Source organism: Asterias amurensis, chromosome 19, assembly GCF_032118995.1.
Source record: "Asterias amurensis chromosome 19, ASM3211899v1".
Classification (NCBI taxonomy): Eukaryota; Metazoa; Echinodermata; class Asteroidea; order Forcipulatida; family Asteriidae; genus Asterias; species Asterias amurensis.
In genome coordinates, this window is record NC_092666.1 from 5,349,060 (window position 1) to 5,364,007 (window position 14,948).

Here is a 14,948-nt window from a genome sequence, read left to right on the forward strand (position 1 = left end):
TTTGCCCTTATATATTTTTTAGTGGCTGGACAGCAGGACCAGTCAGCTTGTCCATTCACTTACTAGTAAATTTGGCCAGTGGATTTGGGTACTTTATCAAAAATTCCACAGACATACATTAAACGCAGTGGACACTATTGGTAATTACTCCAAATAGTTATTAGCATAACCTTACTTGGTAACAAGTAATTCTGAGGTCTCAAAATCAAGCATCTGAAAGCACACAACTTCGTGTGACAAGCTGACAAGAGTATTTTTTCTTTCATTATTATCTTGCAACTTCGATGACCAATTGAGCTCAAATTGTTAATGTTACAGGTTTGTTACTTAATGCATGAGATACACCAAGTGAGAAGACTGGTCATTGACAATAATAGTGTCCAGTGTCTTTAAACTTACAGGGTTTGAAGATAATGATAGTGGAAAGCTTCCCTTCAAATATTACTAACTGAGGTTCTGTAGTTTTGAGGAATGGGTAAAACAAGACACAAAGTTATTGTTATCTCAAGTGAGATAAACATTGTTTAAGCACGTTAAATCCCATTTACAAAATGGTATTATACCAAAACCATATCATAACTGGTTAATACAATTTTACATGCTAAAACTGAGAGGGATTGTTTGTTTTACTCATTTCTAAAAAAACTATAACACCTCAGTAAGTAAAATTTTGTGGAAAGCTTTCTACTATCATAGTCTTCAAACTGTGTAAGTTTTATGTACATCTGTAGACATTGTGTTTTGTATTAGAAAAAAGTACATAGACCCTTTAAGGATGAATGATGTGCATTTACTGAGCATGGGCGACTGGACGCTGTCAGTGGCTTGCCCAAAATCTGAAGTAACACACAGGTAAAAAGGACATTGTAGTACCCCCAGTGGTTGATTGGCACTCTAACACACACACACTACTCACAGACTACTTGAAAGAAAGTGCTTGTTTATGATATAGACGTCCCTTACATCAAGCTGATGGTCATATTGTGTCAGGGCTGTTTACAAGGTCCTTCTCATAGAACACCCCCCCCCCCAACCATGCTGTCATACCTCCATGGTGTCCTACAAGGTCATGAAGGTCTAAGAGCTACTTAATTATTAACAAGGCACAATTTTCTAAAAACATTCAAAGGCTCTTGTCTGGAAAAAGTTTAAAGGAGCGTTACAGAATTGGTAAGAAACAAAATTATGACGATCACACATTTACATAAAACTTACACGATATAATGATGATGATGGTAGAAAACATCCCTTGAAATATTTCTGTCTGAAAATTCATATTTGATGAGAAATAAATAGTATAATTTCGCGTTTGGAGTTTATCGCTCGGGGAGCATTTTATTCATTTTTGTTTTGGCATCGATGCAACGCAAAATTTGTAATCGGTTTTTCACTGTTCTCTCATGACCCAGCTACATTGTAGCTGATCGCTCTCAAACTTCTACAGGTTTGTCAGTTTATGTATATGGTGGACTACATAAAGTGTTTACACTGCCAGCAACTTTTTTGCTAGCAAAACCAATTCTGTAATGTTCTGTAAAGTTTAACGTATTGTCAAATTGTTGGAAAAAAGCAAGCGTAAAAGAGAGTGATGTTGTCCATTTGGCTGAGGTCTTCCAGAAGTGAGTTCCAGAGTCTTGGTGCTATGTTGGAAAAGGCCCTGTCCCTGTAACTGGCTAGGCCAGTTCGAGGAACATGAAGCTTATTGCTTGTATGCTAGCCTGAACATCTGACATCACCCTTCAAGGCTTGTGAATTATATAAGGCTTGAGCCTACGTCAATCTCCTTCCAAAAGCACCTTTGACCTCCCATTCTTTTTTTCGTGGAGATTCACAGTCAAATCCTACCTTGTAAAAGGCAACGTTACATACTCACAGTGTGCAATGCAGTATGAAAGTGCAGCTGCTGAAAAACATCACCTTGTATCCATCCAATGGAATCATTGGGTCTGTAAACCAGTGCCTGTATTTAAATATCCTTGTGGATAAAGACAGGGGACCAGTTTACATGTATGGCTCTTTTCGTAACCACGGCTTCGGCTTTGGATTCGGCTTCAGTCCGTCTGAAGCCCTGAGCACGTATACGCAAAGCACGCTCAAAATGTAAAAACAGTCGCGGGGCCAATCTAGTTTGAGCCGAATCTGGAACCGCAGCCGTGGTTAAGAAAAGGGCCTATGAATGCAATGCCGTGATCTTTGACCCCTGACCGTTCATATTGGGTCAGGGTCATTAACAAGGTCACTCTCCTGACCCCTTCTCATACTTCGTGTGTCATCTAGGCCTTTATTGAGCTATGTATAATCATGTTAACCTCTGAGCTGCTACATCATTCTTCTCTGTTGACCTTCCAAACTCTAGAAGAAGATGATAACCCCACAGACCCTACAGCAACACACCCTCAGTATCACCCAAACTCTGAAAACATGTATGCATGTATGCAGCAAGGGTTGTAGCTAGACCAGTTTTAGTGGCGGGTAATAAATCAAATTTTGTTGGAAGTCTATCGAGTGCAAGGGGGATCAACAAAATTATTCTTGTTTAATTATGGGGCCGTTATTGCTGAAGTGGGGCCAGGTTCCCAAACTGTTTGTGTTATGGGGCCATGCAAGAAGTTGAATGGCCTTTTGATTGTGTTCTTTCTCTGTGACATTTGATTCTCCTCATCATTAGCTGTGTCTCAATTCAATGCAAAGAGGACAACAGTTGAAATCTGTGCTGGGCAGCATAATGTATTTTGCTCAGAGTGCTGGGCAAAAATTGTAATTCCTGGGCAGGCCCGCCCAGCACCGCCCACCGTGGCTACAACACTGTATGCAGCATTCGAAAGCAGTTATGTTTCTGACACTATATTTTCCCAGGTCGTAATGTAAGCTTGGGTGTGATCCCTGGCCAGACAGCAGCAAACTGTTTTTATTTTGTCTTCTGACTGGCACCCCCCAAAAAATGATATTGACAGAACAGGGAGATCGCCAACATACACTGTAGGGCTAGGTAGCTAGTTCAGTTGGAAGAGTGCCGGCATATAAATCGAGAGGTCGCAAATTCAAGTCCCACTCTAGTAAACTTTTTTTGGTTTAACCCAAAATTAAAGGAATGTTACAGAATTGGTCAGAAAACAAAATCGTGAAGATCACAGATTTCCATCAAACTTACACGGTCTAATGATGATGATAGTAGAAAACATTCCTTGAAATATTTCTGCCTGAATTGTCATATTTGATGAGAAATAAATAATTTAACTTTTTGTTTGGAGTTTATCGCTCAGTTAGTGTTTTATTCATTTTTTTGTTTGCATCAATGTCATGCAAAATGTGTAATCGGTTTTTCACTATTTTCTCGTGACCCAGATGGCCGATCAATCTCAAACTTCTACAGGTTTGTCAGTTTATATATATATGGTGGATTACATAAAGTGTTTACGCTGCCAGCAACTGTTTTGTTAGCAAAAACCAATTCTGTAATGTTCTTTTAAATGAAGATCTGTCCATATATAGTTGACAACTACTTTAGGTGAAGTTTGCGATAGCACCATGTAAAAAATCCTTTTTGCTTAGTTTTGGTTCTGAAAAGAACCTGATGGTAAACCAACACTTACTCAAAAGAGATTTTCACATGGTGCTATCGCAAACCTCACCTAATTATACTCCCTCCCTCTAAAGTTTCAAATCCAACTTAATTTACAACTTGCTGTCAATATATTGTAAAGTTTTTTGTTTTTATAACAAAAGTTTTTCTAAACCAATTTATTTATAGAAAGAAACTAAAAGTTAGTAATACTTAAAGGAACACGTTGCCTTGGGTCGGTCGAGTTGGTCTTTGAAAAGCGTTAATAACCGTTTGTTATAAAATTCATGGTTAGCGAGTTGTTTAAAAAGTAAAATACAATGATCCACACACATTTGCCCCTGAAATTGCGTGGTTTTCCTTTTACTTTGCGAACTAACACGGTCGGCCATCCATAAATGGCCGAGCGTGTTTGTCGATGAGGTAAAAGAAAAACCATGCAATTTCAAGTGATACTTGTGTGGATCATTATATTCTACTTTTAAAATATCTTTCTAATCATGCATTCTAGATAACAAACGGTTACATATGCTTTTCAAAGACTAACTCGACCGACCCAGGGCAACGTGTTCCTTTAAGTAAGTAACTTGCGAGTACAACCATGTGTAAATCTCTTTTGTGTGGGAGTGTTGGCTCTGGAAAGAGCTTGTGTGGTATACACTGGTATCGACGTTTCAAATACTATACTCTGCTCGTCTTTAAGAGAAAGCTTCAAACAAAACTTAAGTTTCTTTTAATATTTCTCTCTGTAGTGCATTCCTACACCCAGCCGCAATACGCAGCTCTAAATGGACGATCTCCATCTTCCTCAATAGCATCTCCACGCTATGTACAAGGATACCAAGGGTACCAGACTAGACCTGTGTATGGCACAAGTACAGTACGTTCCTGTAGCACTATGGGATGTAGATATTCCTGTGGGTCGACGTCTAATGGTGGAATGTCTTGTACCTGCCCTCCTGGCTACATGTTGGCATCGGACAGACTGAACTGCATAGGTAAGGATTATTTAATATTTTTGTAAAGTTTCTTCTTGGTCCAATACAATATTAGGAGCAAAGACCGCCCAGGGAAAGGTAAAAGTAAAAAAAAAAAAATTATTCAAAAAGATGTGCCCTCCTAGACCCTGCTCATCCGAGGAATACAAATTGATATTATACTGCACAGAAATCTAAAAATAATTATAAAAATTCAAAAACATAAAATAAAGTAAAAGCAATCAATTGCCGTGGTGCTGAACCAAAGTTCCAAAACAAAGTTGCAAAGAAGTTCCAAAACAAATTTACATTTTTCTGATTGAAGTGCCCCCTCATCAGAGGAAAATTGCTGTGCCCCTCTAAGAGGGAAGTTCAAGGCATGCATCAGGGAACATTTTTGTCCAGCAGTTTTGCATAGCAGGAAATTTAGACTGAACTTAATTTCTGCACACTGAATGCCAGTATTGAGTTGCAACTGAAACATTTTGTGTAGCGTTTTGCTCTGCTATATACAAGGGAAATCATTCACTGTGCATACAAAAGGCCTTTTTACACTACCTCCATTTCAAACCACGTTGAAACCTACCCGGGTCCTCTCCGGTTCAGCCTTAGAATTAAGCCTTAAACATTAAAACAATTATCAATTATTGTCGTCAAGAATTACGGATTTATTTTAAACACATGTCATGACACGGCAAAACGTGTGGAAACAAGGGTGGGTTTTCCCCGTTATTTTCTCCCGACTCCGATGACTGACTGAGCCTTAATTTTCACAGGTTTGTTATTTGATATAGAAGTTGTGATACACGAAGTGTGGGCCTCTGGACAATACTGTTTCCCAAAAGTGTCCAATGGCTTTAAGCAACATTCACACTGGTCTTTACGTGAACCGGCACGTCGAAAAATGTAATTTCGATCCGATCCGGATTGAATTTTCAACTAGCCGGCTAGAGCATTCTACCCGGGTCGGAGGCGGTTCGAAATTTTTACAGTGTGAAACGGGGTGAACAAAACCTCGGTTCGGATCCTGAGATTTTGGACATTGTGATTAGGCCTATATTGTACTTACAGACACTGGAAAGGAAAATTTCAGATCCACTTTCAATCATACAAATTTTGTAAACTTGCATTCACTCATTAATGCTTTTAAAAAAAAGGTCCATGGCTTCAAATTGTAATTATGTTAACTAAATTGACACCAAATTTATTTTACAGATATTGATGAGTGTTCCAGATATTCAATGCTCTGCCAGCAGCGTTGCAGGAACACATTAGGAGGATACCAGTGTGCTTGCACAACGGGACAATTACAGAGTAATAGACGAACCTGCTCAGGTAAGCTAGGGTTAAGACCCGGGTCAAAGGTCAGTCTGATGACCCCTAGGGAAGGGCTTCATTTAAGCACAACTGCTGACTGTAAGTACATTGACCTATTGACTACAACCTGTTTCAGAGCTGGGGCAAATTTCATGGAGCTGATTATAAGCATAAAAATTAGCTAAGCATAACAATCTTACGCTTACCAGAATAATGTTACCAGCCAAGCTATTATGTCACAAGTACAATTTGTAACTGGCATCCTGCTCATTTCTACTTAGCAGAAAACTTTAAAGAAATATTTTCTGCTTAAGCTGCTCAATGAAATTTGGTTCTGGTTCTGTTTAACTGTCTGGACACCACTTTACTTCTGGAAAGGGGGGATAACAACTTGAGGATGGAGCCCAATTGAAAATGGCCATTTGGGAATGCCAAATTTGGAATGCCTTATTTGGAATGGGAAGCGATAATGTGGTTTCACATAGGCACTTAGCATGTAACATCCAACATACCTTGTTGGATGTTAAAAGGGAAAATGCAATGTACTAAGACATCAGGTGTATCCTCCAAGACATGTTATAAATCTTATCTTAACAAGAGGTAAGTCTTTGGTCTTCCTGTTGACAACAGAGTGTAGGCTGTCACCAGATCAAAGTGACGTTAAGAAGTCATGAGAATGTGGAGAGACAGGAGTGGAACTGTCTAGTAACAACAAGAAGGATGTCATGATTGAGTCGACAGGTAGTGACAGAACATAAATATCAAAATGGAGTAGGAAGATGGTTATTTTAAAACTTTCATTTTTCTTAACATTTTTTGAGGCACTGGAAATGTTTGGTAAATTTTTAAAGACCAGTATTCTCACTTGGTCTCTCCCAACATTATGCATCAAATAACATATCTGTAAACATTTCGGCTGAATTGGTCATCAAAGTTGCAAGAAAATAATGAAAGAAAAAACACCCTCAGGTTGCACAAATTCAGGCCTGAAGTCTTTCTCAGATTAAAGTACTTTATTGAGAAATTACCTCTTTCTCAAAAACTACAATACTTCAGAGGGAGTTGTTTCTCACAATGTTTTATTCTATCCATTGCTCCATTAATTTAAGAGGTATGTCAATTCCTACCTTCACCTCCCCTTAGTTCTTTTCTCATCAATTAACTTTTCTTATAGCCCCATACCAAAAGTGGCGTTTAGCCTATTTTGGGGCGACCTTGCGTAAATTTCTTTAAAAAATATATATGCCTGGTTCATGGCACTGGTGCAGCTTCAAAATGTCCCCATAGACTTGTCTTAACTTGGTTGTTTTTTACTACCTGCAGGAGGAAGTAGTTGCAGTAATTGTGGTGGTGGTATGCCTGCCCCTGGGCAAGTTGCTTCCCATGCTGCCCCTCCTGGCGGTACAACATGCCCTGCTGGATTTCAACAACAGAGGACACCCCAAGGAGTTCGCTGTGTGGGTGAGTAAATTCTCTTTTAAACAACACTAAACCAGGTTTTCAATCGTAGGTTGTTGGTTGGAATCCCCAAAAGTATTTATTTGGTGGGTAACGTCTCTTTTCAACAACACTAAACCAGGTTTTCAATCGTAGGTTGTTGGTTCGAATCCCACCACGTATTTTTTTGTGGGTAACTTCTCTTTTCAACAACACTAAACCAGGTTTTCAATCGAAAGTTATTGGTTCGAATCCCAACAACTATTTTTGGTGGGTAACTTGTCTTTTCAACAACACTAAACAAGGTATTTAATCGTAGGTTGTTGGTTCGAATCCCACCAAGTATTTTTGTGTGTTTTATTTATACATGTCCGTTGTTGGTTATTATTTTTATGGTTTTATCCATATACACCCATGTGTGTTAGCACTGAATACTTTCTCGAGCTCTGTGAGCAAAATCATAGGCATATTACTCGGGTGGGATTGGAACCCACGATTTGGCGCAAATTTCCATCTAATAAATTGTTGGTTTAATAGTTCACTTCCAAAATATTCCCATCTACTGCAGCATGAAGCCCTTTTCTATGTAGTTGGTCTTTTCTTTGCCATTCATGTTTTTTTTTCTGGAAAGTTTCCAGGGTTAGCAATTTAAGTGTGAAAAGGCCATCCTGTGAAGTTCCTGGGAAATGTTTTGGTAATGTGATACACAAGCTTTAAAAAGCAGTTTAACACCCAGTAAGGCCATGGTATGACACATCAGTACACACATGGTTTGTGGGTACATGCACATACTTCCCTGATCAGTGACTACATATAGACCCCGTTTACACTAGATCCAGAAAGGTGGATCAGACTTGGTTCAAGATTGGGCAATTTTAATGCACCTTGTGAGGAGAGTTAAACCCTGCAATTGGTGGATCCAATCCAGCAAATTTTGATTCCAGAAACAAATTAAATCGCAAATGTGGATCAGACAGGGATGTGATTCAAAGATCAAATTCTAAAAGAAATGGAGATGTAACCATATAATAATGCCCCAGATTGCAGAGTGTAGGGCTTTTAAAACTTAACATAAATGTTTAATAACTGGGCTTCATGCGCGCAAGTTTCTGAGCTCTTTTTTGCACTTTGCGCTCAGAGTTCATTTTTTTCTCAACAGCCTATGACATCCTTGCAGCCGATTTCAGCAGCTAGGATCAATCCTGTTTTTATCAAGGAAGAAAATTCATGCTAAGCAAATGAAATTAATCCCCAGATCATGCTCAGACAGTAGCACCTGTTTCATAACAGGTGCTTGGTTTATACCTTGTGAGTGACCTAACAAATAATCCATTAGCGGAATCACATTCAGCTCGGAACGTTGCCAAATAATGGCCAGTTTAGGATCTGTCTAGTGATTATGGAATCCCAAGCTGGAAACTGAGAAAGGAAACCTCTTCAACCAAAGTGAATGCTACTTACAGCACATAATGTTACAAAACTGGAGCACACAAAATTGATGAAGCCTTTTTACTGATGTTGGCATTCAAGCAGTCAGGGCCCAATTTCATAGAGCCACTTAAGCACAAAAGGTAGCTAAGCAAACCAAAGTTATACTTACCACAATATTGTTTGTTAGTCAAACTACCAGGGCCCAATTTCATAAAGCTGTTGAGCAGAAAATACTGCTTAGCAAACTTCTTTGCTAACACAAAAATTAGTGGGGCACATGTTGTAACAACACAAACTTTATGGAGTTTGGCTGGTAACAAGTTTCTGTTAAGCAAGATTTGCCTGTGCTAGGTTATTTTTTATGCTTATGGTTGTATGTATTTGGGCCCATGTCACATGCATAATTTTTGACTGGTACCCTGCTGATTTCTGCTAAGCAGAACATTTTTAAGCATGTTTTCCGCTTTAAAAGCAGCTCTATGACATTGGGCACAGTTAAAGCACAAAGTTGAGCACAAGCCACTGTTCAAGAAATAAACTCTTAAGCCCGGTTCATACTTTCTGCGAATGCGTAGGCGAAGCACTGTTGACGTCACAAATTCGCAATGAATATTTTGCAGCAGTTCAACTCTGCTCAGCTCACTTCCGAATATTGCTGCGAAAGGAAGGCTGTGACGTCAAATTCACGTCAAATTCGCATCGCATTCGCAGGAAGTATGAACCGAGCTTTAGTTTGTAAATACATGTAGCCTGGTTTCAAGGCTGAATGTAAGGTCTCCATGTGTCCAATGACATTCTCTCTCATGAGTGGATCATGAAAATGAAACACAGTGGCTTGATGCTTGAACCAAGACTAGTCTGTGTCCCATGAGGTCAACTGTCTCACAATGTCAACTTGAAGGTTGTTTTCCTACAAATATGTGAATGATGGATAGTTTTGCAACAAGTGTTCCTTCCATGTTTTTAAGTGATTTGTCGACCCTCTTTATTCTATCGTGTAGTAGTCAGGAAAACAAACTAATTGCAAGTTGTGAATAACCTTCAAACCGACCTTGCAGGAAGTGAGTTTATTCCTCTGCGTTCTTATGATTCTGTTTTGTCCAATGATGGGTTTGTTAAAGATGCACTCATGGATGCTCCATAACAGATTTGCAGGCCTTGAATAACCCACGGCACCCTGAGCATTTGCTGTGCTTTGCTGTGGTGCCCTTTGCAAAGACCCAATACAAACAAAAATTTTGTTAAAGGGAAGGTACACGTTTGGTTATTACTCTAAATGAACATGAACTTAAAAAACTGACTTGGTAATGAGCATTGGGGAGCTGTTGGTAGTATGAAACAATGTAGGAAACGACTCCCTCTGAAGTAACATAGTTTTTGAGAAAGAGGTAATTTCTCACTAAAATAATAAAAGACTTGTAGCTAGAAGTCCTTTATTCCTATCTGAAAGCACACAAATTCGTCCAACATGGACATTTGTTGTTGTTGTGATCATGGTTGCCCTAAACGTTTTTTTTAGTGTCTAGACAGTGGCACCTACTAGCTTGTCATTTCATTGTTCTGACAGCTTTAGACTGGTTCTTGTCCAAGGTTTTCTGTCAACTGTCATTTTGTGGTAGGACTTAAGTTTAAAACCATACGAACAGTCAGTGTACACATTGGTATACAATTGCTAATTGGAAGCAATGAACTAGCAAGGCAGGGAGTGGATTTCACAAAGAGTTAGGACTCGTCTTATCTCGAGTTAGGACTAGTTACTCGTCCTAACTTAGGACTATCCATGCAGATTGTGGATCTCGCAGGACTAGTCCTAAGTTAGGACTAGTCCTAACTCTTTGTGAAATCATTCCCTGGACTACTTGGACAGAATTTTGACCGGTACTCGGAAGTTATAACAAGCATTTGGCCAGCGGACCACTGTTTAAGTGGAGAACACAGTTGAAGAAAGTTTCTAATTTTCAGAAAGGACAGAATTCTTAGGTCAAGCTTTAGGGACATTTTGGAGAAGACAAGGCTGTTTTCATTTTGCAAAGGGGACTGCCACTTCCAGATTTCCATTGGAAAATCTGTAAGTCAATAGAAAACCTTTGAAGGGACACCAGGGCCAAAACCAGGGACAACAAAGAACCTAGCCTTCGTGGCCACAGTGTAGTTCCAGTCGTTCAATTACCAATACGTGCTTCCAGTAGCCCAGCCCTGAGACCACATCCCAAGTTCATCTGTCAGACATGGCCCATAGCTATAAATCTAACAGCTCTGTTCTGACCTCTACAATTAGTCTGTTTTCCTTCTCTGTTAAACCCACTGGGGATGTTTTGCCAATAGTAATAAAAGTCACACTGGTCCGAGTTGGCTTGAACATGTGGTCAACAGGTGGTTACCATGGTAACCCGACCGCCAAAATAGTGAGATTTGATTGAAGTTAATGCAAGAGGCCAATCGTCACCACAGGCCTAGTTGAAAATTTAATGAGACAATTGCAAAGTTGTTTCAATACAATTACTAAATGGTAATGACTAAGAATGCTTGATACTGTGTGTGTGGTCAGACAGTATTCTCAATTGGGCAACATTCCTAGATTGGAACCTCTTTGTTATGCATTCGTTTGGGAGGGCTGACCAAGTTGGGCTCATGTTTCTACAGGACCTTTCACGTATCCTGCTGTTCATATAATTTATTTAACATACTTAAAGGCAGTGGTAATTACTCAAAATAATAATTAGCATAAAACCTTACTTGATAACGAGTAATGGGGACCTGTTGATAATATAAGATATTGTGAAAAACAGCTCCCTCTGAAGTAACATAGTTTTCGAGAAAGAAGTAAATTTCCATGAATTTGATTTCGAGAACTTAGATTTAGAAATCAAGCAAACATCTTCGTGTGACAAGGGTGTTTTTTCTTTCATTATTATCTCGCAACTTCAACTACCGATTGAGTTCAAATTTTCACAGGTTTGTTATTTTATGCATATGTTGAGATACACCAAGTAAGAAGATTGGTCTTTGACAATTACCAAAGGTGTCCAGAGTCTTTAATATCCAAGTCATATAACACATTTCATGAAAAGTTTGAGATATACGTGTACATGTATACACACAAGGGATTGTAAATTAGTCGGGTAGATGGCCTTAGCTTTTGATCCAAACCGGATCCAAGCCTAATGTATTTTATCCGTTGGTTGTTGGATGATTTTTGTTTTTTAAATGAAGAAGCCTGCCATACATTGGAATTGCTACTTCAGTCCAAATAGTGCAATTAACTGTGAAATGTCATAATAATGAAAAATAAACACTTAACACTTGACAGAGGACACATGGTTCGGTAGATCAGCCCTTGCTCCATCTCTACGGTTAAATGATTTATCACCCAGCTATGGACAAAACAACATTGGTTGTTGCAGCCAGTTTCCTACACAGTTTTGAGTTCCAGAACTAGTGACAGTTGACATTCATGACATAATTACATGTATGTCAACTGTGTACAAACAAGGCATGTGTGTGGTGGAGGATTGAAGAGAGCATTATAAGAGTTGATTGATTGCAGGAAGCAAGACAGAGAATAACAGAAAAAAGAGCTAATATCAAGATTTGTTTCCTGTAATTCCTGTCCCCCCCCCTCATGTTTTGATTCAATTTCACTTAAAAGCATCCTGTTTATTTCTCTTTTCTGTAAATTTAATTTTTAAGATAGAAAAATACTGGTTGACAGTTGAGTCATCAAGGCCGTATCAATAGGCTAGGTATGCTCTCATATCTTGAACTTTCCTCTTGAAGGGGCACAGCAATTTTAACTTGTAAGGGGGCACTCTGGTGAGGAAAGTGTTGGAGTTTGTATTGGAACTTAGCAAAGGGCACCACAGCAAAAGCACAGGGCATCAGCACCACAGCAATTTGAGATCCAGAACTTACTACGTGACAGTTGACATACATAACATATTATGTCAACTGTGTACAAACAAGACATGTGTGTGGCGGAGGATTGGAGAGAGTATTATAAGAGTTGATTGATTGCAGGAAAAAACGACAAGTTGATTTCATTTGTTTTCTGTAATTCCTGTTTTTTTTCTCCCATGCATTTCATTTCAAGGACGAATGTTTCTTGAAAGCACATTGTTTAATTCCTTTTCTGTAAAATAAAATTATTATTATTGATACTTGGATTGTCCAAGCATGGACAGTCAAAGCCTTGGCCTTCGCTCTTGAAGGGGCACAGCAATTTTTCTCTGGTAATAGTGACATTTCTATAGGGAAAATGTAAATTTGTAATGGAACTTGCAGAGGGCACCACAGCAAAATTACAGGGCACCGAGGCATTTGCTTTCTCTCTAAAAGACACTGGACACTATTGGTATTTGTCAAAGACCAGTCGTCTCATTTGGTGTATCTCCACATATGCATAAAATAACAAACCTGTGAAAATTTGAGCTCAATTGGTCGTTGAACTTGCGAGATAATAATGAAAGAAAAAACAACCTTGTCACACAAAGTCGTGTGTGTTTAGATGGTTGATTTCGAGACTTCAAGTTCTAAACCTGAGGCCTCTAAATCAAAATTACTTCTTTCTCGAAAACTATCACTTCAGAGGGAGCCGTTTCTCACAATGTTTTGTACCATCAACCTCTCCCCATTACTCATCACCAAGTAAGGTTTGTGCTAATAATTATTTTGAGTAATTACCAATAATGTCCACTGCCTTCAAAGTTTTAGATTCAAGTTCACCCTAACTGCAGATGATTTTGTCCCTACATGTAGTTTCAATTGAATAGAGTGAATTTCAGTCTGAAACTTTTAAAGAAAGTTGGTCCTTGGGTGATTTTTAGGAATGTGCTTCACAGACATGTTTGCACTGCAGGCACAGTAGGAATTTTGGAGCACCCAGACACGACATAGCACCGGAATGCGAATGCGATCAAATTTTGACGATTTATACAACAATTTATTAGTTGAAATGTGCTCAACTCCTGCGAAACGTTCAGCATGCCAAAATGTCAGATACCCACTTTCTGCATCAAACATTAAACGGTTTGTCTGTCTTTTATAGCTCTTCGATTCTATGCAACCCTTCAATTCAGCATCCCAGTAAACCCAGTTCTTACTGTATGTCCAAATAATAGCCGGGCTGTCTGTGTTAAATTGTAGCACTTCAATACTCCTTTAAAAACCATCAATTCAGCATCCCAGTATTCCCACTTCTTACATGAATGTCAAACTTTCAGTCTGTCTGTGTTTTCTAGCCCTTTGATATTTTTTTAAAGGTTCTGTGTACTTTTGTTGGAGAAAAAAAACAGATTTACAGATTTGAAGAAAATGATGGTAGAAAGCTTCCCTGAAAATATTATTTGCTTAGGTGCTGTAGTTTTTGAGAAATGAGTAAAACAATGTCATGAAAACAATTTTTGTCTCGGTGGTCATGAGACCAAAATTAATTAAGCATGTAAAAACCTTTTTTCGTGACATTGTTTTACTCATATTCTAAAAAACTACGTGTACTGCACCTCAGCAACCAATATTTTGTAGTCTTTGATGACTCCTAGATCCTTTCCCTTCAAACAGGAAGAATAACCCCTTCCCTAAGGCTGACCTTAGACCCTTTATCCCCAGGGTTAACCTTTGACCTTTAGTCCCCTGGAGACACCAATTCTAGTTTATTTTATGAATGAATGTGAACAGATCGTTTCTTGTTGGGAGGGTTTCCCCCTGTGGCTGATGAATCAGGAATGATTCAGGATATAAAACAATCTTGTCATATCATCTTTTGGGGGTTTTCCGTTCACACCCTGGCTCGGAGCATGGAGCTAGAATTAGCTAATTCTACCTCCATGCTCGGAGCCAGTGAAGTACATCGGAACTTCAATTTTTCCCAACTCAGTTTATTTTGTATTGATAGCGTTTCAGAGACTTTGAGCTCTATAATGCACTTGTATTATATTGATTGTTTTTTTGATTTAGGGTGGTACAATGTAAAGTAGATATCAGGCCTGGCACTTCGTCTTTGAGAGGGCAAAAAAGCCATGGCACTTCCAATAGATAATCTTGAAGTGAAAGGGAAATTAAAGGCAGTGGACACTATTGGTAATTACTCAAAATTATTTTTAGCATAAAAACTTACTTGGTAACGAGTAGTGGGGAGAGGTTGATAGTATAAAACATTGTGAGAAACGGCTACCTCTGAAGTAACGTAGTTTTCTAGAAAGAAGTAATTTTCCACGAATTTGATTTCG

General features: G+C 38.8%; 1 protein-coding gene across 1 annotated transcript in view; it reads left to right on the forward strand.

Annotated features, from left to right (window-relative positions):
- Window positions 1–14,948, forward strand: part of LOC139951513 (uncharacterized) — a 357,017-nt gene that overhangs the window by 24,302 nt on the left and 317,767 nt on the right. The window contains exons 4-6 of the mRNA XM_071950443.1: window positions 4,315–4,560; window positions 5,755–5,874; window positions 7,180–7,317. Coding sequence (XP_071806544.1) covers window positions 4,315–4,560; window positions 5,755–5,874; window positions 7,180–7,317 — 504 coding nt within the window. The remainder of the gene's footprint in view (window positions 1–4,314; window positions 4,561–5,754; window positions 5,875–7,179; window positions 7,318–14,948) is intronic.